Source organism: Phascolarctos cinereus, unplaced genomic scaffold (genome assembly GCF_003287225.1).
Source record: "Phascolarctos cinereus isolate Bilbo 61053 unplaced genomic scaffold, phaCin_HiC Scaffold_5;HRSCAF=322, whole genome shotgun sequence".
In the NCBI taxonomy this organism is placed as follows: domain Eukaryota; kingdom Metazoa; phylum Chordata; class Mammalia; order Diprotodontia; family Phascolarctidae; genus Phascolarctos; species Phascolarctos cinereus.
The window spans coordinates 476,236,200-476,263,158 of NW_027555958.1; the positions used below are offsets into that span (position 1 = coordinate 476,236,200).

The following is a 26,959-nucleotide window of genomic DNA, read 5'->3' on the forward strand; positions in this document are numbered from 1 at the left end:
TGCCAAAGTACTTTCTAGTTTTTCCAACAATTTTTGCCAAATAATGAAATCCTTTTCCCAAAACTTAAATCTTAACATTTTTCAAATGCAAGGTTACTATAAACATTTGCTACTGTATATTGTGTGCCTATTCTATTTCACTCTGCAAACCTTAAAGCGCACTCAGAATACTGATGACTATAAAAGCCTTTCCACCCCTGCCCCTCTCCTACCACCATGCTGCCTTTCCATCTAGTGTCTGTGCTCAGATGACCCTAGCCTGTGTATCAGCAGCTAGTGTAAGAAACAAACAAGCGTACAGATAACGCTGAGTTGTGTGAAGCTGCTGTGTTTTCTCCCAGCCCTTCGGAATTCCCAGGACTTAGGCCAACAGATCTTGTATTCCCTTCTCTTAGTGGTTTACCTCCTGCAGGCCTCCTAGACCAGGGACTCACTTATTTTCATGCTCAGGGTCAAACTGTGCCATCTGAGGCTCTGGCTTTCTTGCTTCAGCCCCTTTGATGAGAAAGGGGAGAAACTGGTGGTGAAGAGAGGCTGCTTTAATGACTTTTTTTTTTTTGGAAAGGCTTAGGTACAGCTAAACCACTTTTCAGCATTATCTGCATAAGAAAAAGCACATAATAGGTGAGTATGGGAAGTCAATCAATTGTTGGAGGCAAATAAGCCCATTAAATGGTGTGCCATGTATTTTTTGGATGTCGCATTTTTAAGCAAACTGATTAGTTACCTTTATTATTTTACACTTGAGGGCACACACAGTTTCATTCTTTTGTCATCATGACATGACATTCCACTTGGCTCCTGGTTTATTTTTAGCCAGGCTATCAGAGTCATTCTCAACAGGACTGTCGACATACTGGAGCAAGACAGCACAGTGCTGGGAGACTTTTGCTGAGACCAAGGCGAAAAAGCCAACCGATGGGGAATTATAAATCCAGACCGACCCAAACCTGCACGGGTAATTAGCCAACTTTCTTCTAATGCAATATGTGCAGATTGGCTCAGGGACATGCTCTTCTGTCTTAGGTCAAGGTTAAGATGTTGCCTAGGAGGATTAGGATGATGAGATAAGCTCTACTCATTTCTTTCTGAAAGGTCAGCCCAGAAACAAACAAACAAAAAAAACAATTCTTGGGGAAAAATAGGAGGTGAATGTTTTATTACCTGACATAATGTAATTGAAATTGAGTTAGAATATTGCTGAATCTAGGGATTTAAAAAAAATTAATTCTTAAGTAATTAGTATTTAAAAATCTCAAACTCAGTTCTAAGACCAGAGATTGCTATAATTAAAATGCAATAAAATCAAATGAAATAACTAAAATCGATTTTTCTTAGTAAATATATTATCCAAAATAAAATGAGGTCTTAATTATTCCCATTCAGTATGACTGCATTTTAAATACAAACATCTGCATCTAAAATTCAAAATCAGTGATCTAAACTCGGTATTGTAGAATAAAGTATGGAAAGCAAGGCTTTGATTACTGGTGTGGTATAAACTGTGTCTGCTTTGTGGAAAACACAACCGCAAATCAGGCCCATTTGTTTTCCTTTACTAGATGAGTGGAAGAAAAAAGTCAGCGAATCCTACATCATTATAACAGAGAGGCTGGAAGATGACCTGCGTATCAAAGACAAAGAGATGTCAGAGCTCAAGCACGCCTTTAGGTAAGGTGGCCTGCAAGGACGCTTTACGGGACGCGCCTCTGAACGGGGTCAACCCTCACTGGGGAAACTCCCTCCTCTGGTGCATGTTGCCACCTCGTCAGCAGGTGGGGTCTTGGGCAGCTGCTCGGAGAGGCGGGGCCGCATCTTGTGTGTGCGGAGGTAGGGTCTGGAGGGGCTTCCCGACCCCAGAAGGGCTGTCGTCCCACTATATCACGCCGGCTCTCTTGCTGGCCTCAGAGACGTAATGATCAATGGCCAACGTTGGTAAAATACCTGACATTTTGCAGAGTGCCTCACCCACATCATCAAAGTTGAGCCTTCTAGCGTCTCTGCAAGGCAGGCACGCAGACTCTGGGGACTGACATCATTCGGCCGTTATTTCCTCCATTCACACAGATCCAAATCCGTCCACATCTGCCTGTCCTGTAAAGCCCTGGGCACTGACCCCCATCAGTTTGCCCCATGCAGCACTCCAGCTCTGTTAGACGCATTCTGCTTTGTGATTTTGCTTCCTTCCCTATAAGCTAACTCCCTCTTCCCATGCAGATGATCAACTCTCCTTCAATTTATTATCTTAGAGAATTGTAGGAACTTTCCTCTCTCCTCTCTTCTCCTCCCCCTTCCCCTTTCCCCTTTCCCTCCCCTCCCCTCTCCTCTCCTCCCTCTGTTGCAGATAGAAAGGAGTGGGGAACATGAAAGCCAGGAAAACCCAGTTGACACCTGTTCTGAATAACCCGTTCTGGGATGGTTCTTCTCCTGTGAACCACACCAGCCACAAGAAGTGTGATCTCACTTCCTTAACGGTGGCAGCAAATTGGCCACACTGTCCTCCTTTAGTGATTAAGGCAAGTCCAACTTTGACAAACCCTTTCATCTTCAGGAAATGGGTACTGCTGGCCGATCACACGAGAGCACGTCATATCCACCAAGGGCTTCAAGCAATTTTATTCTGTGGAAGCAGGAGAAAAAAGCGTCGGGGGTAGCATCACAATTCTGGGAAGAACAAAATACCTAAGTAAAGGGCAGGAACCCCCTGGGTCCAAAAATCTTTTAGAGAATCAGGCTGCATCCTAGAGGTGTCACTGAGGCGGGCTGCCCAACTTAGAGGAAGTTCAGCCGTTGAGCCTTGTTCCTTTGAAAAATACACAATTCCTACCCTGCGCCCACAGCAAGAACTTGGGGTTGGGTTAGAATCCATTTTCCTTTATTATTCTCAGAAAACGTGTACAAACCAAGGACTTGGTAGCATTATTTCTTTGCCAAAACAGCTCCCAGACACATTGACATATATACAGTGCCCATATCTGGGTAATAAAATCTCTGTGGATAAAATACTTTTAAGACTTTTGTCAACAGAGTTGATAAGAGCCAGAAATGGACTTGATTTATGGCCGAGAAAGAATTGCTTCAGATGACGTCCTCTACGGGCTAAGGCGATATTCATAATCCTGACACGGGCGCTGGGAAGCCCCCAGACCCGCCGACTGTGTGTGTCATCAGTGTGACATAGTGGGTGGAGAGCCAACCTGGGAGCGCCTGGGTGTGAGTCCTGCTTCTGACTCGTGCTGGCATGGGTGAAGTCACTAACCCTCTCAGTTCTCTTGGCATCTCTCAGACATTATAGGCTGCCAACAAAGTCCTGATTGATCTGCGTTGGTGGAGGGAGTTTCCTCCTCTGGGACTTCCTTCTATGAAGGAAATCACTGGTCTGGTCTCTGTCCATGTCATGTCGAATGGCCCAATATTCCAATGAAGATTTTGCCTCATTAGGATGGCATACTGTCCAGTGAAGCCAATCCCAACTCATTCATGTCTGATGAATGATAGTTAGATGATAGAGAGATGATAACAGGTGGATGACAGGTAATTAATGGATGATAGATAGATATCGATAGTTGGGGTTATTCAGTCATTTAAGTCATGTCCAACTCTTCATGACCTTATTTGGGGTTTTCTGGGCAGAGATACAGGAGTGGTTTGCCATTTCCTTCTCCAGATCATTTTACAGATGAGGAAATTGAGGCACAAGGGTTAGGTGACTTACTCAGGGTCACACAGCTACTAAGTATCTGAAGTCACATTTGAACTCACATTTTCCTGACTCCAGGCCTGGCATTCTATCCATGGTACCACCAGGCTGCCTCAAAAGTAAACAGAGAGATAAAAGGAAAGAGCAGAAAGTTGGTATCAGAGTCAAGAAGATCTGGGTTCAAATTCTGTCATGTTGTGACTGTGAAGAAATCATGACTTCTTCATGCCCCAGACAGCTCTTTCTCTTAAGTTTCAGAGCAGCTTCTGATCATCATTAATATAGGACATTTTCTCACGAGAAAATCCCAATCAGTTGCCCAGCTATGTTGAATTTACTTTCCTAAATCTGTCTCATGTGCCCCTTCTCTCCTCAGACAGTGCTAGATACTGGTGCAGGCCCTCAGTCCCTCATCTCAGCTGAAGGAGTGATCTTCCTAAAACCATATCACCCCTCCACACACACTCACACGCCCACATCCCCCCCCACACCTAACCACCCACACCCACACTCACCCCCCACCCCCCCCACACACGAGCACTCCCCCACACATACCTACCCCCCCACCCCCCCACACACATACCTACCCCCCCACCCCCCCTGCACACACACATACACACACCTACACACACACCTCACCACCCACACCCACACCCACACCCACCCCCCCCACAAGAGCACTCCCCCACACATACCTACCCACCCACACACACACACATACATACACCCCCCACACACATACGTACCCCCCACCCCACCTGCACACACACATACACACACCCACACCCACACACCTACCCCCCCACACCCCCTACACACATACACACACTCCCACACTTACACACAAACACTCACACACGTGCACTGGCCTCCTTGCTTCCAGCTCCATCTCCCCGCGCAGGGTACCTTTACAACCTATCCCTTGTGCCTGAACCCTGCCGTTCCCCTTCCCTGGCATCCTTCAAATCCCAGCTGAAACCTGCCCTTCCAAAGATGGCCTTGTGTCCCCCTTTCTTCTGCTGCCTTCCCTCTGACTTTCTCCAGGGATTGCTGACGTAGGTTGGTGTGAAGAGCGTTTTTGTGCGCTTTTGCCACTTTAGACTGTGGCATCCTTCAGAAAGGAACCGTCTTTGTATCCCCAGTGGTCAGCCCAGTGTCTGGCATGCAGTAGGTGCTTTATCAATGCTTATTGATTGACTGGCAGTTTGCCACCCCAAGAAAATCATGGCTGGCTTGCAGAAGGCCAGGGTGGAAGGTTCAAGAAACCTGCTCCCAGAGTTCTGACAACTCTTTTGGGCATCAGGTCATGGGGATTAAGGGGGTTTCTTGAACCGATTGCCAGACTTGGCATCAACTCTGCTTCAGATCCTGGCTAGCTTTATGACCCCAGGTAAATCACTTAGCAGCCTCAGTTTCCTCAGCTTAGGAGAAGTGGTGTCCTTAGAAGGTACAGCTCTAGACCTGAGGTGGAAGAAGACCTGGGTTTGAATCTTGCTTCATTCGTTTACTGGGTGACCTTGGGCAAGTCACTTGATGTCTCTGTGCATCAGTTTGCTCATTTAAAATGAGGGGACTGGCCTTGATGACTTCGAATATCCCTTCGAAGCTCTATATCTAAAACCTTGGGATCCCAGGAGTGTGCCTCCATTATCCCTCTAATTCATAACCTTCTTTCTGCCTTTTTGAGTTTCCTTCAAATATCTCAAATCTATAGTTATTAAATTAATAAAAAACGCAGCTGTCTCTGAATATTTGGGACAGTTATGTATGACACAGTCAGTTTTTGCCAACTGTTGGAGTGTCATATTTTAATAAGCAGCCATTTGGGGTTACAGTAGATGTCAGTTGGAAAACAGGGAGGGTCATAAGAAAGAAGCTTAATTGGATCACAAAACTTCATACTCTTCTGGGTAAAAGGTAAAGTCTTTAAAAAATAGGTTCATTATGCTACAAGAAAGAAAGTAACCTTTGGTTGCAGAACCACCATTTTTAATGGCCCACACTACATTCTGCTGGAATTTATTATTAGCAATATATTCATCATAACTGCTTCATTTTAATTAGAGACTCCATCCATGCCCCGGCAAGCTCTATGAACTCATTAGGATCTGCTAAGGTACTAGATGGTCTGGCAGATGACAGTGAATGTAAGGGGAAATTAGAAAGTCAATTGGGCTTAGGATGTTAGAATACATGGGAGGTGTTCAATTGGCAGTGAGCTCAACACACGCTGTTACTTTAGAACAGGCAAAAGGAGAGAAAATTAAATTTCTCTCCTAGGAATGATAGGTTTTAAAATCTTGAATATTTTAATTGCATGTATCAAAACAGAAACATTTCACCAGAAGCCAATGGGAAATGAAAATTAGTATCTAAATATAACTACAAAAGTAACTTCCATTAAAAAAAAATCCCATTCTAGTTATTCAGGTTGAGCCAAAAAATGTACTATGATGGATCTAAAGTGCTAAATATCGTTAGGGTCTAGTCTCCTGATGATTCACTTCATCAGCATGAAGAGATATTAGATGTGTAAGAAGTGGGCAAAGTGTGGGAAGAGCATGGGGGGAATAGGCAAGAGCTATCTCCTCAACAGGAGAGCTGATGGTGCGAATTGACAATCAGAAAAGAAAACAAATAGCTTTTTTAATGGCTTTTTCCCCACCTTTCAAAACATCAAGAAATAACAGACATGTCTCGCTAATATTTTAAAAATCTGCTTTATTGCTATCTTTTCATCTGTTCCATCCCACCCACCACCAGACTGAATTCTCCTTTTTTCCAAAGAAAAACAATTAAGCTAAAACATTCCCTACAGAGACTGTATCTGATCTTGGATACAACACTCTTCCACCTCTCTGCCATAAGGCAGTAGGGGTGCCCCATCCCATGTCCTCTATGACCTTCATTAGCTATTTAGGTTTACTGCCTTTCAGTAATCTTTTCACTTCGTGCCAACCTCATCTTAAAGCTATTTTTAGGGCCTTTAATTTCTTCCCTTCTAGTAGCAAAGTAAATTTAGTCATGTGCCCAAAATAGGAGAATCACAAAACTGTAGAGGTGGAAGAAAACGCAAAGACTTTCTAGCCCGACCTAAAGCTAAGAATCCTCTTTACCATCCCACCAATGAGTGGCCATTTTGCCTTTGCTAGAAGACCTCCATGGAGGAGAAACATTCTCTTTCCCGGGAGGGCCCATGCCACTTTCACACGTCTCCAGTTATTAGGAAGTTTATTTTCTCTATCCCCCTATCCATCCATCCATCCATCCATCCATCCATCCATCCATCCATCCATCCAGTTACTTACTTTTTAATTGATTTTAATCAAACCCATGTTTTCTTCTTCACAGTTTCTACACTTTTCCCCTAAGTCTCCTTTCTGTGACCAAACAGAACAGGTTGGATTTCTCTTCCAGATGAGAGCCCTCCAGATGTCTGAAGACAAGTCTTGTGCCTCCCCTAAGTCTTCTCCAGGTGAAGCAGCCCCACTTCCTGCCACTGTTCCTTGATAGGCATGAGGTCCAGGCCCTCCCCCATCCTGGTCACTCTCTGGTGGATGCTTATGGGCTTATCAGCAGCCTTCATGAAACGTGGCGCCACAAGTGAACACAATGGGCCAGATTTGATCAGGGTAGAGAACAGGGGAGAATACTCCCTCATTTCTGGGAATTGGGTCTCTAGGACCATTCTTTTAACCTTTTCACCAGCTTCCTTAATGCTAGCTAAAAGAAACTATTGAGATCACTATTTCTATATGTGGTAAGAAAATATTTCTTGGCTTTTTTATTTTTAAGGCAAATTTTATAGATCTTTTGTTTTTAATAATGCCCACATACTTCAATGTTCCATTACCTTCCCCCTTCCAGAGAGCCATCCCTTGTTATAAAATATATAAAGAAGAGAAACAGTTCAGAAAATCTAACCTTGTCTTCAAAAAAATCTGATGTTGCCTTAGAGTTCCATAGCCAGGAGGCACCCATGTTAGCAAAAGGGAGCAAGTCATCTCACTTGGCATCTCTTTTTTGAAGGCAAACGTGGTCACTAAAAGTCACTAAAGTTCGAATTATTTTGTCATTGTTCTTTCCTTATTTTTTTAATCATTGAACATATTATCGCCCTGGTTGTTCTTACAATACTTTCTAGTAGTTCATATATCTTCCCATGCTTCTTTGTATTTATCAGCTTCATCATCTGTCTCTCCTCTTGACCTTCCCCAGTTGGTGTACATCTACTTAATTTCTAGTTTTTTGCTGCTACTAATATGAATATAAATATGTTGGTACACTTGGGACCTTTCTTGTTTATCATTGACTTCTTTCACTAATCTCCATAACAGTGGAACCTCTGCAACAATGCGTATGAACACTTTAGTCACTTCATTCCCATAATTCTATTTTTTTTTTTCCAGAATGGTTGGACCAGCTCCACTGACAGGCCAAATTGAGCCAAATTTTCACAACTCCTCAACAACTCCCACTCTCACTTTGTGTCATCTTTGTCTAGGTGCTGAGTGTGATGGGGTCTAGCACTGTGCTGATTGCCTCTTTGGGCTTTTGTTGGTTTTGGAGTTATTTCATTTGTTTGTTTCAGGACAGCCATGGGCAGACGAGTAAATGTTTCACAACCAAGTCTCCAAGAGGAAAAACAAAAGTACACTAGACACACTTTTCAGTTCCTCTTCAGCATGAACATTTTTGTATCATTTTCTTAGGTCTAGACAATCTACAACTCAATAAGGCAAAACCTGATTTGTAGTGTTTGATTTCATAGATGTAAATGCTCATGAGGAAAATTTAACTGTCAGTTCTCTGAACTCGTTCAAATGGACTCCAGCACACACCCACAGCCATAGGGAGATTTGTGTGTGTTAAAAATGGGGTAAAACAATGGGCCCTCATTCCTAACACAAGTGCATTTTGGGGACACAATGATTGTACTGTTGAGTAGCTGTAAAACTAATAAGGTACAGTTGGGTTAGATAAAATAATGTTGTTATCATGAGAGAGGCTTATTAGTCACCTTTCTAAGACATATTCTTAAGGTAGAAATAAATTAAATTCTTAACTTTTTTACATCCAGTTGTACATTTCACATTCTGTCATGTTTATACTGCTAAAATAAGTACAAAATAAGGATTTGTGTTTAAATATGACAGTTCTGGCACAGTAGAAAGAAATCAGAATTTAAAATCAAGAGGCCTGGGTCAGAATGTTGGCTCTATTACTTCCTAGCTTTGGTATCTCAGGTCAACTCCTTGACTTCTCTGTGTTTCCAATCTTTATTCATTATGTGGGAGAAATAATGCCTATACCCAATACTGCATTGGGTACCAGCATGGTTCTGCTAATGGCTCTATGGGGCTTGTAAAATCCTGTCTAAACATCAGCAATTATGTGTATTATGGCAAAGTACACTGAGTATTTTTACTCCTGGTCAGAGTAAGAGGGACACTCACTAGGTAGGGGCTACTTGAGCGAAGCAAAGATGGTGGAAAGCATGAGAGAATTCTAGTACCTTAATTCCTACACAAATAGACTTTTGAGACATTGTAGAAGGATAGTAAGAACACAATTGGCAGTAGTCTTGGAAATCAAATGAAGAGGATGGTCAAGAGAAGGAGAAAGGAAGACAAAACTGCTAATATAGGTTTGCCAAACCAATTCCCACAGAAAACTATAGGTACAACAAAGGATGGTGTAGACCAGCAGAGGCAATATCCAGGAAGAGGGTCAGCAAGAAAAGCTCATGGATCTCCAGAAAGAAAGTTGTCACGTGCGGGTAATAAAGCTCCTCATGGACGGGGAAGAGCCCCTTTCATTTCATCCTGTGAGACAGACTCAGGACTGAGCTATGGCCATGGGACAACACGCTTCCTTCCAAAAGACAGAATCAGTAAAAAGAGTCAGGGGGACATCTTCATGCAGTAAAGCTATATTCAGGAAAGTCAAATGGGGGGGAGGGGCAGGGATGGCAGAGAACATTTACTGAAGAGCACTAGAAGGAGAAAAAAGATTTGATATTTTAGTGCCTAGATACCACAGACCACCCAACCAGAGGGAGGAAAAGGTTAGTTTGGGAAACAAATCCACGATTTTAAAATTCATGTTCGAGCGGAAGTAGGAAGCCAGGTATAGTCGGGTATGGTCATTAAAAGGAAAAAAAAAAAGAGAAATAATCTGCTCAGTATTAGAGTGAATAGCAGGGAATGGCTGACCTGGAGGATGGGGGGCACACCAAACATGCTTCACTGCCCCCATGGACCCAGAACCAGACGAACCCCTGCTTTCATTGTGTTTTAGACAGGACCAGAGATGGGGCACCTGCTTGGCTGGCTTTGTGTGAGCACTCCTCCTCTCTCTTCTTTCCATCTCTGTTGTGTCGTCAGTATTGCATTTGCTATGGAGAAGGGCATGATAAGCTATTGCCTCCCGGCTCCACTCAGGATACTTGTTACTGGTCTTCATAGGCTGCCTTGACCTTCCTTCCCTCTCCACTGCCCCTTGTTCTCCAGGACCATCAATGTCATCCCCATCCCTGAAATCTTATGCAATCTTTCCTATTATGCCCTCTGGAACTCCTGTCAAGAACTGCCTTTAATTCAGACATACGCCTTTGCCTTGTAAATGATTGCGTCTATGCCTTGGGTTTACTTATCTGTGTATATGTTGCTTCTAACCAATAGAAATGCCACTCTTTGAGGACAGGGGCTGTTTTCTTTTGTTTTGTTTTATTTTGTTTTTGAGAGGGAGGGGAGAGTCAGCTAGGTGGCAAAGTGTATGGAATGCTGGATCTAGAGTCAGGAAGACCAGAGTTCAAATATGACTTCAGACATCTACCAGATTAGCTGTGTGACTCTGGGGAAACCACTTAATCTTTCTCTGCCTCAGTAACCTCATCTGCTAAATGGGAATGATACTAGCACCTACCTCCTAGGGTTGTAGTGAGAATAAAATAAGATAATATTTCTAAAAAGTTTTGTCCACATTAAAGTATATATGAATGCTGGTAATTACTACCAAATGCCACATAAGAATTTATAACTAGACAATCAGTGGGGGCAGAGAAGGGAATCCACACGAAAGTGCAAGGGCTAGGTTCTATAAAGTCTATTAGGCAATCACCCTATTCCACTTATCCCATGACCACATTTCTGACCTGAGATATGACCTGATAATCTCTCCTTAAATCTATTAATCAACCGATCAAAGGTATTTCAATCAGGTTTGCCATGATGACTTCGGATTGACAGAGGGACTTGGTCATACCATAGCCAAAGACGGCATCAGGGATATTCCAGAGCCACCTTGACTTGGGTTTTGGAAGCTTACTGCTGAACTTTCAGTCTTACCATTTACACATCAGAAATTAGCAAATGCTACAGATCAGGTCTTCATTTATTGCTTTGCTGATTTTCTAGACTTAAAAAAGTAATGGAGAAAATATTAATAATTCAGATTAAGCTTGAAATTATGTTTCCAGAGACCCAGCTGATAAACATTTACCAACACACTCTTGGGTGGTGTGCTTATCAAACTGGGAAATGGCTCAAATATGGGAGGGATCACTCCATGGAATGAGGATGTGAGATGTCTAAAACATGGGAATCTCTTTCGGCATGGGGAGAAGAGCTCCAGCCAGGGCCTTGACCCTGACCTTGGTATCTCCCCTCCCACCTCTGGAACAGGAATTGCTAGAGAAATTTGGCAGTTCAAAGGATTTGGGTGTTCCTAGCAACACCCAAGAACAGCCGATGCTGTGTCTGTATTACACTGGAAACCACAAGGAAAATAAACACCCCAAAGAAAGGCAGCTTCCAGGCTGCCAGGAGTCCTAGAGAAAAGCCTAGGTGCTGCATCATGAGCAGCGGGCCATCAGGGGAGGAAGGACCTCCCCAAACAGGTGCTGTGTGCTGCTACCTTTGGCTGTGTGAGCTTCAAGCTTGAGCTCACTTTCCTGGGACATGGATGCTGCATGTACTGGTGAGAAAGTGAGTCACAGACTTCTGGGGCAGAGGAGATTTGGGAGGCCAATTATACCACTGTAGTAAATACCCATTGGTAAAAGCCAAGTCTGACTGGTTAATAGATATAAATCTACAGTCATGGTGTGTGGGGGGGGAGTGAGGTGGACTGGCAAGCTATAGGGTTGGAAATACGGCCACTCAACCATTCTAGGTTCCCCTTTGGTCCCTGAAGGGACAAACAGCCCTTGAATTCTGATGACCTAGCCTGCTAAATTCAACTGGCAGGAGTTGGGATAGTAAGCTCAGAGCATGTGCAGCACAAATCAGCCGGGAGGAAAAGGAGTGAGCTTTCAAGCTTCCTGAAGCTGCCACCCTCTCTAGCAGCAAGGATGCTCAGCTCCAGCGTCTGATGGACAAGGTGGAAAAGGCAAGGAAGGTGGGGACAGGATTCCCTGTGGAACCTTTGGGCACAGCCTGCCTATCTCCCCTAGGGAGAGCATGCTCCCAGCTTTTAACCAACACCTCTGCTTTTCCCTTCTTTCCTTCCCAGCTCAAGCAGAAAATTAATCTCTGGACTCACATTTTCATAAATGATTTGGATGAAGGCATAGATGCCTTGCTTATCAGACTTGCAAATAGCTCAAGGCTGGGAGGTAGAGCTAACATGTGATCTGAGAGAGTCAGGAGCCAGATATATCTTAACAGCTTAGAACAAAGGACCTGCAAAATACCATGGATTTTGATAGCAACTGGGGTGAAACCTTATGTTTGAGTTCAAAATATCAAACACACACACACTCTCCCATAACTGAAATTGGGTCATACTTTAAGGTTTACCAAAATAAAATAAAATAAAATAAAATAAAATAAAATAAAATAAAATAAAATAAAATAAAGCACTTCCTATGTGATCCTCACCATGACCCTGACAGGTAGATGCTGTAGTTCTCCATTTTTCAGATGGGGAAATTGAGGCTCTGAGAGCTTAAATGTCCCGCCTATTGTCTCCTAATTATTAAGAACCTGATTCAAAGCTAGCTCATCCATATCCCAAATCTTGTGTTCTGGCCACTCTGCTGTATATAAACAGCCAAGTAGACAAGGACAAATGCAGTAATAATGATGTTGAGAGCAGCCAACATGTATCTAGCACCAACATGTGCCAGGAACTGTGCTAGGCATGCTACGATGATTATGTTATTTGATCCTGACAACAATCCTGGGAGGGAGGTACATTGTGATCCCCATTTTACAGATGAGGAGATTGAGGTAGGCAGAGGTTAACTGACTTGCCCAAGGCCACATAGCTAGGAAGAATCTCAGGTCAGATTGGATCTCAAGTCTTCCTGATTCAAGGTCTGGCACTCAGTGCACTGGGGTACCCCCTAGCTTCTTGTAGACTGCAGTTTCTGTGAAAAAGGGAGGTTTTCGTGCATCATAAATTCAATAGGTCAGCAATCTGATATCAGCCAGAAAAGCCAACAGAATCTTGACCTACTTTCAGAGAGGCAGAGTTCCTCATGGGAAGGAGCTGTTTGCTCCCTAGCTTGGCCTTGCTAGCTCACTCCTGGAATGGTGCATCTATTTCTGGGCGCCATATTCTACAAAAGTCCGTTGACTGACTGGAGCAGAACAGAAAGTAACTAGGCTGGAGAAGAACCTCGAGATTCTACCTTTTCAAGATTGATCAAAGGACATGGAGACCTTTAGTCTGGAGAAAGGAAGGAAAAAGAAAACAGGTGGAATGGATAGACTTTGCAGAGAGGGAGGTGTTGCCTCGGAGAAGGGAGCTTCTTTCTGGTCAGAGCGGTCCCAAAAGGAATGGGCTTCCATGAGAGGCCGTGGGCTCACTTTCGTTGAGTGTCATGAAGCACAGACTGGAAGACTCCACAAGAGGGGGAGCTCTCCCATTGGGCGTCACTCTCTGCTGAGGGGCATGAGGTCGGGATAATTAGTGGGGTGGCCTGCTTCGCTCGGGCTTTGCCGGCTCTTTTCTGTGCCAAGGCCCTAACATCTTGTCCAGTTGGTCAGCGAACTCTTACAGGTTGTTGTGGAGTTGTAGACGAGCACCTTCAAGCCTCCTTTAGGCTTTTTGAGCCTTCTGTGACCCTGTCTACTCAAGTGGGGAAGTGGGATATAGGGGGAACAGCCTCCTTTCAATGCAATTTAATTCTTTTAAAATGATTCTTACCTAATGGAAAAGGTATTTTTCACAATAACCTAAAAATATAAAGCACAGATTTTCCTTTTTCCCATAAAGAGGATTAGGATGGGTTATAATTAGTACCTCTCAGAGTCCTAATGAGGACTGACTGAGCATGAAACAACACAGACTCCCTGGGCTTTTCAGAAAAAAGAGAGAAAGGAGAAGAATGCCTCCTAGCCAGCTCCTTAGCCTTCTCCCCCAAGGGCGAGACAATGCTTAGCTTGGCTGGAAGGCCCTAGAACAGAAGGATTCAGACAAGTAATCTGGCTCCATCCTGTAAATATAAACCCAGGTCTCCAAATTCAGCCCAGAGAACTCAAGGGGACCCACAGAATGGAATTAAGCAAGAACGGCCTCCAATTTACCATAGAATGTTGTTTGTCTGGACCCGTGACTCAGCTGTTATAGGGAATTACAAGGTGGGGATAAGGAAACTGAGGCAAACAGGGTTAAATGACTTGCCCAAGGTCACACAGCTAGTAAGTGTCTGAAGTCAGATTTGAACTCAATATAATTATGTGGATATCCATGTACATGTGTACATTTATGCCTATATAGATATTATGTGAGTGATAGACATAAATATGAGTCATTTCAAAAGGGTGCTTACTGAGATGTCAAGGAAAAAGAATAAAATCAAAAACATTACGAATTCTATCTAAAATCCGTTATCTTTATACCCTGAATAGGTCAAGATTTATAAGGTTATATAAGGCAGGGGTTAATTTTGATTAAGGATCATTGCTTTAGAAGTGAAAGGCATGGGAAAGGTCATCTATTCTAAATTTTCATGTAACTCATGCTAATTAATAATAATATTAATGAGCATTCATATAGTTCTTTAAGGTTTACAAAGGGTCATACAAATATCTCATTTTTTTTCCTTCCAACAACCTAAGGCAGATGAAGGTTAATTGACTTGCCCAAGGTCACATAAGTAGTAAGTAACCTATTTGGGATTTGAACCCTGGTGCTCTGACTCCAAATTCTGTATTGCTTTGACAGAAGCACTATAACTTCCTAAAAGGTCTGAGTAAGAAAGGAATTATGTAAAAGATTTCACTAATGAAACTTTTGCCTTTATGCCCCCCCCAAAAAAGAACTCTCTCCGCCTTTTCCTCCCCCATAAGATGGCCCTAGGGAGCTTCTGGCAGCCTTTGGAAGGGGACCCAAAGCTCAAGTTTTTCACCCCTTCTGGTAAGGGGCCTCCTTTGGCATTTTCCAGCAACATCCATCAGACTTTCAGCCTCCCAAGTCAATACTAGCTTGTCTCCAGCCTATTTAAAAAGCCCTCCAATTTCAGGATGGTAACAGAGCCTTTGGTCTCAGAAGGCGGTCTATCACTCATATAATATCCATATAGGCATGAATGTACATGCATACCCACATACTTCTATGTTTCAATGTGGGCAGCATTAGAGGCAGAGAAGCCTAGTGGTAGAGAACCAGCCTTAGGTTCCAGCACCTAAAGGTAGTGTGACCTTGGACAAATCATTTCCAAACGTTGTTCTCAGACTCTGAGTTGAAGAGCAGATCCCAATCTGCATTGGTAAAGGGAATTTCCTTCCCAAGGAGTTTCCTACCCCAAAGAAATGGCAATTCTAGACTCTGTGTGTGCAGTTTCTATGTCTTGGAAAAAAGACATTCACCTTTTCTAACATTTACTGTTCACCTGCCCCTCCCTTGAAGAGCTTCAATGAAAAGTGGGAGGAATCTATTGGTGAATTTTAAGTGCTTACTTGGTGCCTGGCATGGTGCCAACACTGGAGATAGAAAGAAAGGTAAACACAATGTGCCTGCCCTCAGGGAGCTGATAATCCTTTGTGGAGACCAAGTGCAAGCGTGCATATGTGATATATACTATGTAAATAGAAGACATCGTCAAAAAGAAAGGGGTAGATGCAGAAACAGAGATGGTAACAGGGAAATAAGCCTGATTAGAGATACAAGTAACTCATCTCTGCTCACATCTCCAGTCTTCTCTAATGTCTAACCTTTTACATGGGGAGGGGCCATTTCTGCGTGCAGAAAGGTAACAACGAGGAGGGAATAGTGCTTCTGCAGTTTAGTAACACGTTTCCCTTCTGTAATTTTCCAAATGAAAGACAATATACTGAAAGATTAAATATGTGATCATCTGTCCAATCTCTTTGCAGCTCTGATGAAGCCTTCAGCAAAGTCAACTTAAATTACCGCACGGAAAACGGGCTGTCTTTACTTCATCTGGGCTGCATTTGTGGTGGTGAGTACCTTGAGCGCCACTCTCCCCTTCCTCAGTGATCACTCCCTCAGTGCTGAGCCGACTATGAGCCCATTCTGGTCCCTGGCTTTGTCCCTTCAGACGTCAGTGACACTTAGTTGTGGTGCAAACCAATAGGCCATTGGTCCATTTGATTTAGTTCTGAGTTGAAGCGGCCATGTGTCCCAAACCAGTGATTATTGGGAAACTAAAGCACATTGTTTTCCTCCCCCTCCAAAAAAAAATTGTGCTTGCCAGTTAAGGAAAAGGCAGATCTTAAACTCAGAGACATTTAAAGTCTTAACCCAAAATGTTGTCATGCAGTCAATCAGCAAACATGTATTAATGGTTCACCTTGAGCCAGGAATCTTAATAAGGACAGGGAGAACGAAGGAAACCAAGAGCAGTCCTTGCCTTCTGGGAGCATGCTCTAATGGCAGGAGACCAGACATAAATAAGCCACTCTAGGACATATACAGAAGAGGCAAGCGCAAGTCTCAGAGTGAAGGCTCCATGATCTAGGGGAACAGCCCTGACCAGTAGAACACATTCTAATAGCCTGGGGCTGCAAAGAAAGGAGAGAGACAAACAGCTCCCTCCCCCCTTCCAAAGAGCTCCCAGTCTGATGCCGGAGACAAAGGCAAACTGGTGTAGACCTTGGAGAATATCCGCAAAGGGGCGGCACCAAGACGAAGGAGCATTAGGAAAAGCTTCTTGCAGAGACCTGAAGAAAGCTGAAGAGAGGGAGAGGAGGACAGAGAATTCCAGGCATGGGAGACAGCGAAAACACCAAACCTGAGATGTGGAGTTTCCTGTTAGAAGGATAGCCAGGAGGCCAATATCACTGGACTGCAGAGAATGAAGAGCAGAGCAGGATGGGAGAAGATTGGAAAGGCAGGAAAATACAGGCTTAGGAAGGGCTTTAAAAGACAAACCGAGGGTTTCCATTTGCTCCTGAGGATAATGAGGGGCAGCCCCGGGGAGTTTTTGCTTACAGCAATGATAGGTGGTCCCATCTGAGGTTCAGAACAATCAGTTTGGATGGGGAAGGAGTATTCAGTCAGGGAGGCCAATTAAAACATGCATCTTTGAAATGGGGGAGGGAGACAGCAGAAAGGGAAGTTTTCACCAACTCTTTCAAGGAAGCCCTGGATCCCACTTGGCTTACACGACTCTCAAATCCATCCATGTCTGCCACTGAAAGGCCAGAACACATTCAGAGAAGGGTGACCAGGAACACGAGAGGCTGGAGACTCTGCCATAGGAGGCGTGTTGGAAAACCCGGGATATTTATCACAGAGAGGAACACATGGGGGCTTGGGAGCATGCTCCCTTCTTCCCAGTACTTGAAGGGTCATTACGGGGAAGTACAATTGGATATGGTCCGCTTAGTTCCTGGCAGCAATGAGAATAAGCTGCAAAGAGGCAAATTTGAGTAAATGGTGAAGAAAACGCTCCTAATGAGAGCTCTTTGGCTTCCCTCTCAGAGAAGCTCTTTAAGCAGAGGGTGGAAAGATTCCTTCTTGGAGTCGTGTGGAAATCTGAGCTAGATCTTTTCTGACCCTCCCCCTCCTCCACACACACACACACACACACACACACACACACACACACACACACACACACACACCCCACTCTGTCATTCTGTGTCCTGACCATCCAATCCCAGTCCTGGCCTGGCCAATACCTCTGACTGTGCCCCATGCCAGCGGTTCTTTCCTTCCTCATCCCCACCTCTGGGTTACCCTGCCTTCCTTCAGGTCCCGGCTAAAATCTCATTTTCTACAAGAAGCCTTTCTCCACCCTCCTCACTTGTAGTGCCTTTACTCTGAGATCATCTCCAGTCTTTCCTGCCTTTACCTTGTTTGTGCATCATTTTTTGCAGGCTGTCTCTCCCATCAGACTGTTAGCTCCTTGAGGACAGACACTGTCATTTGTTCTCATTTGTATCCCCCAGACTTAGCCCAGTTCCTGGCTAAGCAATCTTGTTGCTCTGACAACACTCTCCACCTGAGAGCACACCACCTCCTTTTGATTATATCCTCAGACCTCTTCACCAATGTGACACTTGGGGAACTGGACAGGGAAGAAGGTAGCACAATAGAAGAGCAGTAGAGAAATTAAAACGAAAAGATGGAAAGGTGTGGTAGGCATTTTTAGAACACTTCATGCCTATTCAGAAGGTAGGGAGAAAATGAAAGCCATTAAGAGAACTGGCACAAGACCATCCCTTTGTCTTGCCCTTCTCCATCCCTCCCCCCAGTTCTCTGCCTCTGAACTTGGACCCTCCCCACTTACTCTTTCTTCCACCTCAAGCCCAAATGCCTTCAGTAATTTGTGTACTCATACCTAGTTGGAGGACTGATAGAGCTTTTAGGAAAGAGAGTGGAAGCTCTTTGTGTTTCAGACAGTGGAGATGTATGATGGAGCCACCTGGATCACTGTGACCTGACTTTGGCTCTCCTCCCCATGACTTCCCAAGCAACACTTGCCAGTATGTCCTAGGTCTGTTTTCTCCTTTACCTAAATTAAGATAAACCTGATCAACAAACGGCTAAGGAGGCCCAGTGCATAAAAGCACCAAATAAGGGGGGCTTTCAGACCTGAGGATTTGTTCCATTTAAGGGACCCAGGATTAGTAGGACCTAAAAAGAAGATGGCTGACTTCCACGCAATGAACACTTATTGAGCGTCTAGCTCATCTTTAGCCTTTTGTACTTAATCAGACTCCTTCTGTTTTCTCATCAAAGGCAACAAGTCTCATGTGAGAAGCCTCATGTTAAAAGGGCTGCGCCCATCTCGTCTAACAAGAAATGGGTTTACAGCTCTGCACTTGGCGGTTTATATGGTAAGATATTTTTGTGTCTGTTAATAATGCATGGGGAGCCTGGGGGGTGGGGACAGAATGAGCCATCCCTTTCTAGTCTACCACAGGCCTGGGGAAGATATACTGTCCCATAATCCTCTAGTGCAGAGAGAGCCCTGAGACTTGGTCCATCCGATCCTTTGTATTCACCGGCAGGCATAACCCTGGGCTGTGGGTCACCATCCTGAAGTTCCTGGCTCTGTCACTGGGGCACCCTCGTTCTCTTCACATTCAGGGTGCTCTTTTCCCTTCAGTTCCTCTTAAAGATGCTCCTCTAGAGCTCCAGAAATTCCCCCAATTCCCTTGGTCTACAAACTTGCCTCAAGAAGTTTCTGTGGTACGAGGTGCAGAGGCCCTGATTACCCAGAGACTGGGGAAGGAGACATTATTCTTGGATCCAAGGCTGGCTAGGTATCCCCTCTGCCACCCTGCCTCTCAGCTGGCAGAGGGACCTGTCTACAGAGCAAGAAAGGGCCTTATGGTAAGCCAGAAGAGGAAACCGAAGCCCCAAATCTGAAGTTACTTTCTCAAGGTCACAGAGGCAGAAAGTGGCAGAGAGTGCCTGCATGGGAGGCAATTACAGTGGATAAGGCTGGAGAGGCAGGCTGGGACAGGCTGTATTCTGGAAAGCCTTGAATGACAGGTAAAGGAATTCAACCTTCACTTGGTCGGTGGTAGGAAGCCTCTGAGGATCTTTGATGAGGACTCTGCTTCTGGAAGGGTCACTCATCTGTCAGTGCTGTGAAGAGACAGGGAAGAGGAAGGGGGAGCCCTTTTAGGGGGCTAGTGCACTCACCCAGGCTGGTGGAACTGAGGGCGGTGACAAAGGAAAAGAGAGGAGAGGTTGGCTTGGGGTGATGCAGCAGAAATGGGATGGACCCTGGAGTCGGGGACAGTCTGGGAGTGAGGGGAATAGGAGCGGGGCTCCGTCACAGATGATGTGAGAATTTTGGACATGGGAAAGTAAGTGCTCGATGTTGTCACTGTTGGAAATTGGGAAGTCAGAAACTGGAGCAGGGAGCTAGAGGAAGTTCTGTTTGGGACATGGAAGTTGGAGCTGATGATGGGATGTCATAGGTCCAACTCCCTGGGCTGAACCCTATGAACTGTTCAGTGGGGGGAGGCTTCATTCTAGCCCTGCCCAGGCATAGGGCTCACCTTCTTCCAAGCAAAGACAATATCCAAAAGGTTTACCTTTCTTGCAGATGCCATTTGACATCGTAATCTGGTGTGCCAGGGTCTGTCACTTCCTAATTCATTTTTGGGAGAAGTTGGCATTGTGCTTAGCATTTTCTAGATGCTAGCAAGAAGTCCACCAACCTGACCCTTAGGTATTGGCCACTTCCCTCCAAAGTGATGGATACCATATGGGGACCATGAAGCCCATGGACTATTATTACTCAGAACGCATGAGTCAGACATGGGAAGGGACAAAAGAGACGTCATTGGTCAGGGTTTATCACATGCTTTCTATATGCCAGGTTTTGTGTTAAGCGCTAAAGATGCAAAGCGCCCCAGATCTAATGGCAGACAGTGCAGATGGAGGGTGATCGCAGAGGAAAGCAGAGGCCCAGGGGAGTGGAGCCTGGGAGAAGCTGCTGGGAGATGGTAGGATTGGGATGAGTGTTGAAGGCAGGAAGGGAATGGAGGCAGTGGAGATGAAGAGGGGGAACATTCCTGGTTAGATTACAGCCAGTGCAAATGTTTGGGGTCTAGAGACGACATGGAACATCAGGGGAGTAGCAGCTCCTAAAGGAGACCATGTCAGGGAAGTAAGGGATGAAAAAACCTAGGAAATGCCTGGGGGAGTCAGTTATCTGCGGCCCCCAGTCCAGGGATCTTGAGAGGCCTCATGATCTACCTTCTGCTTTCACATGAAGCCACGCTTGCATTGCCAAGATGGAGAAGTTATCTTATCCATCCACCAGACGACTTTGCATTTCTGATGGATGGACTTCCTTAGAATTCTTGGAAACTGCTGCAGCAGCTTTTTTCTGCACATCTGTGCTATTTTTCCTCCCTTTTCAGTATGCAAGGTTCAATTAATCAGTGTGGAGAACATGCAGTCATCCCAAAACACTTTGTCTGTAAAGAAAATGTCCAAGTTTCCCCAAATCACTGGCCCTTTGGAGAACAGATTGGATAACTGACAGTCAGTCTTCTGGAGTATTTTGGAAAGCCTTGAATCGCAGGTAAAGGAATCAGAGGATTCTTGTTGTTATAACGGAGATAGATACTGAGTTGGTGTATCATATTAATGAAGAATTTAAGGCATCGATTATTAGATGGAAAAGAAAGGCTGTGAATCACTAACTTTCCTTGAACCGCATCTTAAAAGCAATACTTACCTTGGCTCCTCGCTTCATCATCATTTCAGCCAATGTTGAATATTTGACCAGCAAACAGGAAGAACTCGTGACCAATCACATTTCATATTAAAAAATGGGAGTGGCTAAGACACGGCATTTAATATGGTTCTACTTACATTGTACTGCCACAAGATGCCAGATAATTCGACTTTTCCATATATACCAACACATTTCCTATTAAAAAGGAGCTTTACTTTGTGTCACAAAGAATTTTCCAGTGGGAAGGGACCTTACCTGAAAGGCCACTTGGTCCAATATGGGCCTGAACAGTCATTTTCTCCAAGATATTAGCCACAAAGTGGCCACCTCTCCTCTACTCAAAGACTTCCATGAATGGAACACTGATGACTACTTACCTCAAGACAGGCCATTCCATTTTCAGATTGCTTGAATTGTGAGGACACTTCCTTTCGTATCTGGCCAAAATCTGCCTCTCCAAACTTCCTCCCTTTGCTCTGAGACAGCGAGGTAGCTTGTACATAGGTGCTGGACCTGCAGTCTCATCCTTCTTGACCTCTGGGCATCCTCCTTTCTCTCAGATACTTGCTCTTCTGTGTTCTCTTTCATGTCACTTCTCTCTCCTGGTTCTCCCTTTAACTCTTTGAAACTCTGCCTCAGTTTCCTTTGCCAGAATAACATCAAACTCTTTCGCCCTGACTTGATGTCCCTCAAGGCATCATCCTGGGCCCTCTTCTTCTCTGTCTCTAGATGTTCTCTTGGTGATTTCATCAACTATCATATATTCAATGATCATCATTTTGCAGATAATTATTATTGTCATCATCATCATCATCAGCAGCAGCAGCAGCATATGGCTCCCAAACCTATACATGTAATCACACATCACCAGCTCTCCACTGGACATCTCACCAGGATGTTTGATGGGCATCCAAAGAGCAGAATATCTGATGGATTTGAAACATTCACAGTATTCAAAGCTCACTGGTACAGAGGATACAAAGGCAAAAAAAAAAATGGAATAATCTCTGTCCTCAAGAACCATATTGTCTTCTGGGGTTTATGGGACATGTACACAAGTACAAAGTCTGTGAATGTCTTTGGCCAACACCTTTATGGAACGTGCCCATCCACATTTGGTCACAGCATCACATCTCATCAGTCACGCACATGGACATGCCATGACACTAGATGAGGTTAGCTTGACATGACTTCTCCTTGATCAGACTCTCCTGGAGCCTGGTGGTCCCAACTTTCCTTTCTAAATACAGAAAACAATTCCTTTTAATAACACATTGAAGGATTTCTCCAGGAGTCAAACTCAGGTTCACTTTTCTTAAGCCTGAAGAATTCATTGTCTTTTCTTCCTCAAAAAGGGGAACATCTGCCCGCTTCTGCAGTCCTTCACATTTCCTCCATAATCATATGTAAGTTCATCAATTACATTGCAGTCAGTACATTGAAGCAATATTCGTGAATTGTCCACTGTTCTGGAAACTTAGAATACAAAGATGAGAATATCACAGCCGCTGCCTTCAAGACCCTGAGGCATAACTGGGGGATATGACATGAACACACGTGCAAACGTTTAAGTCAAGGTAGCGTTTGAGATCCAGGCACAGCACTCTAGGGGGAAGGACAAAATAGAATGATTAGCCTGAGGAATCATCCAGCAGAGGGCGTCTGAGCTGGGCTTGAAGCAAGAGAAAGACTTCAGCAGATAAAGCGGAGGGCAATGGGTGGAGGGATGGGGGAGGAGTGAAGTTTGGCCTTCCTGAATCCACAGAAGGAAGCCTGAAGACATGTGTACAAAGAGGAGGGCATGGGAATTCATCTGCTGGAATGTAGAATTTGTGTAGGGGGGCGGGAGAGGTGAAGCTGGCAGGGAATTATGGAAGCAGAGAACTGGTGAAAGTATGGAATTATGGAGACAGAGACTCAGGTGGAGTCCTTGTTTGGCACCTTGTTGGAGGGATTCTGGCAGGTGTGGGTTTGGCTTCTCGGTCATTGATGTCCCTCCCTACTCTTACATGCCATGATTCTGGGATCAGAACAGAAAGGACTTTGGGGGTTCTCTGGTCACACCCTTGTTTTACAGAGGAGACGACTGAGGCCTAGGAACATGAAATGACTTGGCTAATATCACTTGTGAGTGAACACGTGTGCACACACACACACACATGCACACATACCTGAACACACACACACACACGGACACACACACAAAGTGGTAAAGCCAGGGTTTGAACCCAAGGCCTCCACCTTCCGATCTAAAATGGGATGATAATGGCCCTCAACTTATTGGGTTATTGTGAAAGTCAAACAAAACAGCATTTGTCCAGTGCTTAGAACAGTGCCTGGCACATGCTAGGAGCTCCATAAGTGTTTGTTTCCTTCCTTTCCGCAGCTAACACAGCATTCTAGTCCACATTTTCTACAATAAATCCTTCTTTGTCAAAGGTTTCCATTACTTCTCCTTTTGGAGCAAGCTCTTCTTCATTGGCCAGAATTTGGTCCAGAACAGCCTCATTCCTTCCATGTTAAATATGGATGCCATTTTATCTGGGTCTTTCAGAGTCACCACGTGTTCTTCAAAGGTGACCCCACTCCACCACTGCATCACTCGGTAACACATGCTATTGGTCCCTTTAGAGATGAAGACACTGAGGCTTAGCGGAGTCCATCTGTAAGTCACCCACTAGTCATCTGGCTGGTAAATAAGTTTGGGAAAATGGTGGACTCCCCTCCCTGGGAAGCATGGAGAGGCTAGATAACTGTGTGGCAGCAATGCTGATGAGATGCCCTTGGGGGTCCCTGCCAACTCTGAGATTCTGTGATCAGGAATGAGACAGACTGAAAAGTCAGGCTTCTCTTGGCTCCAAATCCAGAACTCATTACTCTGTATGTCACTGTCTGTGTGCTTGTTTGGAAGAGTATAATGATATTAATGATACAATAGCAACAGCAATAATAGCTAGCATTTATGTAGCACTTTAAGGTTTCTAAAGACTTTTACTGGTATCATTTGATCATCACAACGTCACCTCCCTGGAGGTAAGTGGTATTATTTTCCCCACTTCACAGATGAGGAAAGTGAGGTGGACATAGGTTAGGTGACTTGCCCAAGGTCCCACCTCTAGTGAGTATCTGAAGTCTTAGCCCAGGGCTCTACCCACTGCCCCATCCAGCTTCAAGCTCAAGAGAGTAAATCTGACACACACAAAGCAGCCGGCCTCCGTCTTCGGTGAAGCCTCCTGCTTCTCCCAGGCAGTTTTCACGATGCTGCCTTCCCTTCCACCCCTCAAGTCTCCCAACAAAGCCAGGATATCTCCGTACAGGGGATAATTTTGATGAAAACAGATTCGACATTATTTCAGCGAGAGGCTGAGGCGGAGAATGATAGCGACAATGGTTGTTTTTATTCTGATTAATGGCTCCTTCTGCTGAGGACCCGGTGTACAGGGGGGAACTCTCTGGTCCATTAAGTTTTAATGCCTGGAACTAAATGCTCTTCATCCCACAGGCTGGGCAGTCCCTTGTCCTTGGGGGCGGAGGCAGGACTTCTGTGGCTTCACTCCCCTGCACGCCCAACCAGCCCAGAACAGTCTTCCTGCTGTGCTTACGTGGATGGAGTGGGGTGGGGAGCAGACTTGGGATTTCACAGATGCAGGGGACTCCCAGGTGAGGAGAAGCCCTCTGCCAATGGGGGTCGCAGCTCCTCTCCATCTTAAACATTCAGAAGGCTGCCCAAAGGACCAGCTCCCAGCTCCCCCTCAGGAGCAGAGGCAGGAGCCTGCACCTGGAGTCAGGAAGACCAGACGCTTCTTACTTGTGTGACCCTGGGTGAGTCAGCTAACCTCTGCCTGCCTCAACCCCCTCATCTATGAAATGGGAATTGTGGCAAGGCCATGCATGGCCCTCTAGGTCCTTTTGACTGAGTCCAAGTTTGACAGAATGGGATCCTTTTATGAAAAGGATTTGTTCTATGAAGTTTGGGTTCTGTCTGAGGGCCCCCCTTGAGGACCTGAAGGGCCACGTGTGGCCACAGGTTCCCAGCCCCTGGTAGGGGATACAAAGACCCAAAGGACATATTCCCTGCCCTCAAGGGGCTCACATTCTGCTCAGAGGGTGGAAGGTTTGCACAAGGCAGTAGACCCAGCACAAACTGTTTATTGCGTCATAGAATACAAAGGAATTTCCAGAGGGAGCAGGTGCTAATGAGGGAGGGAAGCAGGAAAGGTCCCCTGCAGGGGACAGCCGGAGAGCCACGCCCTGGGGGGAGCTGGGATTCCAGAAAATGGTGGTGTACACCCAGCTGCTCTAGACACCAAGAGCTGCTTCAGCCCCGAGGGAGAGCCAGCAGGCTTCTGCGACTGGGAGGGCCGGTTTGACCAGCGTAGTGTTAGATTTGGACTGAAATCCTGCCTTGCAGCCTTGGGCAAGCTCCTCCTCTCACAGGGCCCTGGTTCCATCATCTGTAAAGGGAGAGGATAGGGCAGGAGGGCTCCTCAGCCTGGTGGCCCAGAGCTCCAGCGGAATTCAGAGGAGGGACATCTGTGAAGCCAAGTTTTGTTTCCTTCCATTATGAATTGTTTTTTAGAAGTTATTCCAAGGAGGTCAGAGGCCTCCCCAGACTGCCAAAGGGTCCATGAGACAGCAACAAAGGCTCAGAACCCCTAGACTATGTCCTTTCAGCTTCTCCATTTTAAAGAAAAGAAACCGAGGCCCAGAGAGGAGGAGTCACCTGCCCAAGATTACATCATGGGGTCAGTAAAAACTCATTAAGCACCTACTGTGTGCCAGGCACAAGTATATAAAGAAGGACAAAGTGCCTGCCCTCAAGAAGCTCACGGTCTAACGGTCTAACGGGGGAGTCACCGTGAAAATAATAGAGTCCAAGCTAAATGTCAACAGGCTAAATTGGAGATATTCGGGAGCCGGAGGTGGGCAGGGAGGGCTCCCCGTGCCTGAGGGGCAGCCAGAGAGAATGTCCAGAGCTGGAAGATGGAGGTCATATTCCTGGAATAGCCCGGAGCCCTGTGTCCCAGGGTCCCAGAGGATCGTGTTGGGGTGACTGAGCCTAGACCAGAACCTGACTGGCCTCACTCATAGTCTCTTAGGCCAATGCTCCGATTCTGTTATTCTCCCTCCTTTACACACTGTCTTCTGCAGTGTTACTGGACTCAGAGTACCTGGGTTCAAATCCAGGCACTGCCACTCACTCTCAGCATGACTTTGGGCAAGTAACCTATCTGGGCCTCAGTTTCCACATCTGTAAAATAAAGGACTTGTACTTGACGCTCTCTTGACTCCCTTCTAGTTACAATTCATTGATCCTCTTGCCCTATGTCATTACAACCTAATTCCTACCCCTCCCCAAGCTGTCATGTTAGCCTTAATCATTTGTTCACTGGGATACGGTTAATTAGATCTTCGGTGATGCATCACATGTAGTAGGCATATCATAAATGCTTGTTGAATTAAATTTTTGGATACTCAGTCATTTATTCAGTGTTGTCATGGTTCAGTCATGTCCGACTCTCCATGACTGTATTTGGGGTTTTCTTGGCAAAGGCACTGTAGTGGTTTGCCATTTCCTTCTCCAGCTCATTTCTTTACAGTTGAGGAAACTGAGGTCAACAAGTTTGAGTGACTTT

At 45.2% G+C, this 26,959-nt stretch overlaps 1 protein-coding gene across 3 annotated transcripts in view; it reads left to right on the top strand.

Annotated features, from left to right (window-relative positions):
* Positions 1 to 827: 827 nt before the first annotated feature.
* Positions 828 to 26,959, top strand: part of TNNI3K (TNNI3 interacting kinase) — a 340,568-nt gene continuing 314,436 nt past the window's right edge. Inside the window, exons 1-4 of one of the 3 annotated variants that reach the window (XM_078156719.1) lie at positions 828 to 958; positions 1,563 to 1,671; positions 16,027 to 16,112; positions 18,860 to 18,957. In XM_078156719.1, the coding sequence (XP_078012845.1) occupies positions 919 to 958; positions 1,563 to 1,671; positions 16,027 to 16,112; positions 18,860 to 18,957 (333 nt within the window). In that variant the 5' untranslated portion in view covers positions 828 to 918. The remainder of the gene's footprint in view (positions 959 to 1,562; positions 1,672 to 16,026; positions 16,113 to 18,859; positions 18,958 to 26,959) is intronic. The other 2 variants (XM_078156718.1, XM_020968575.2) reach the window with 2 other exon arrangements.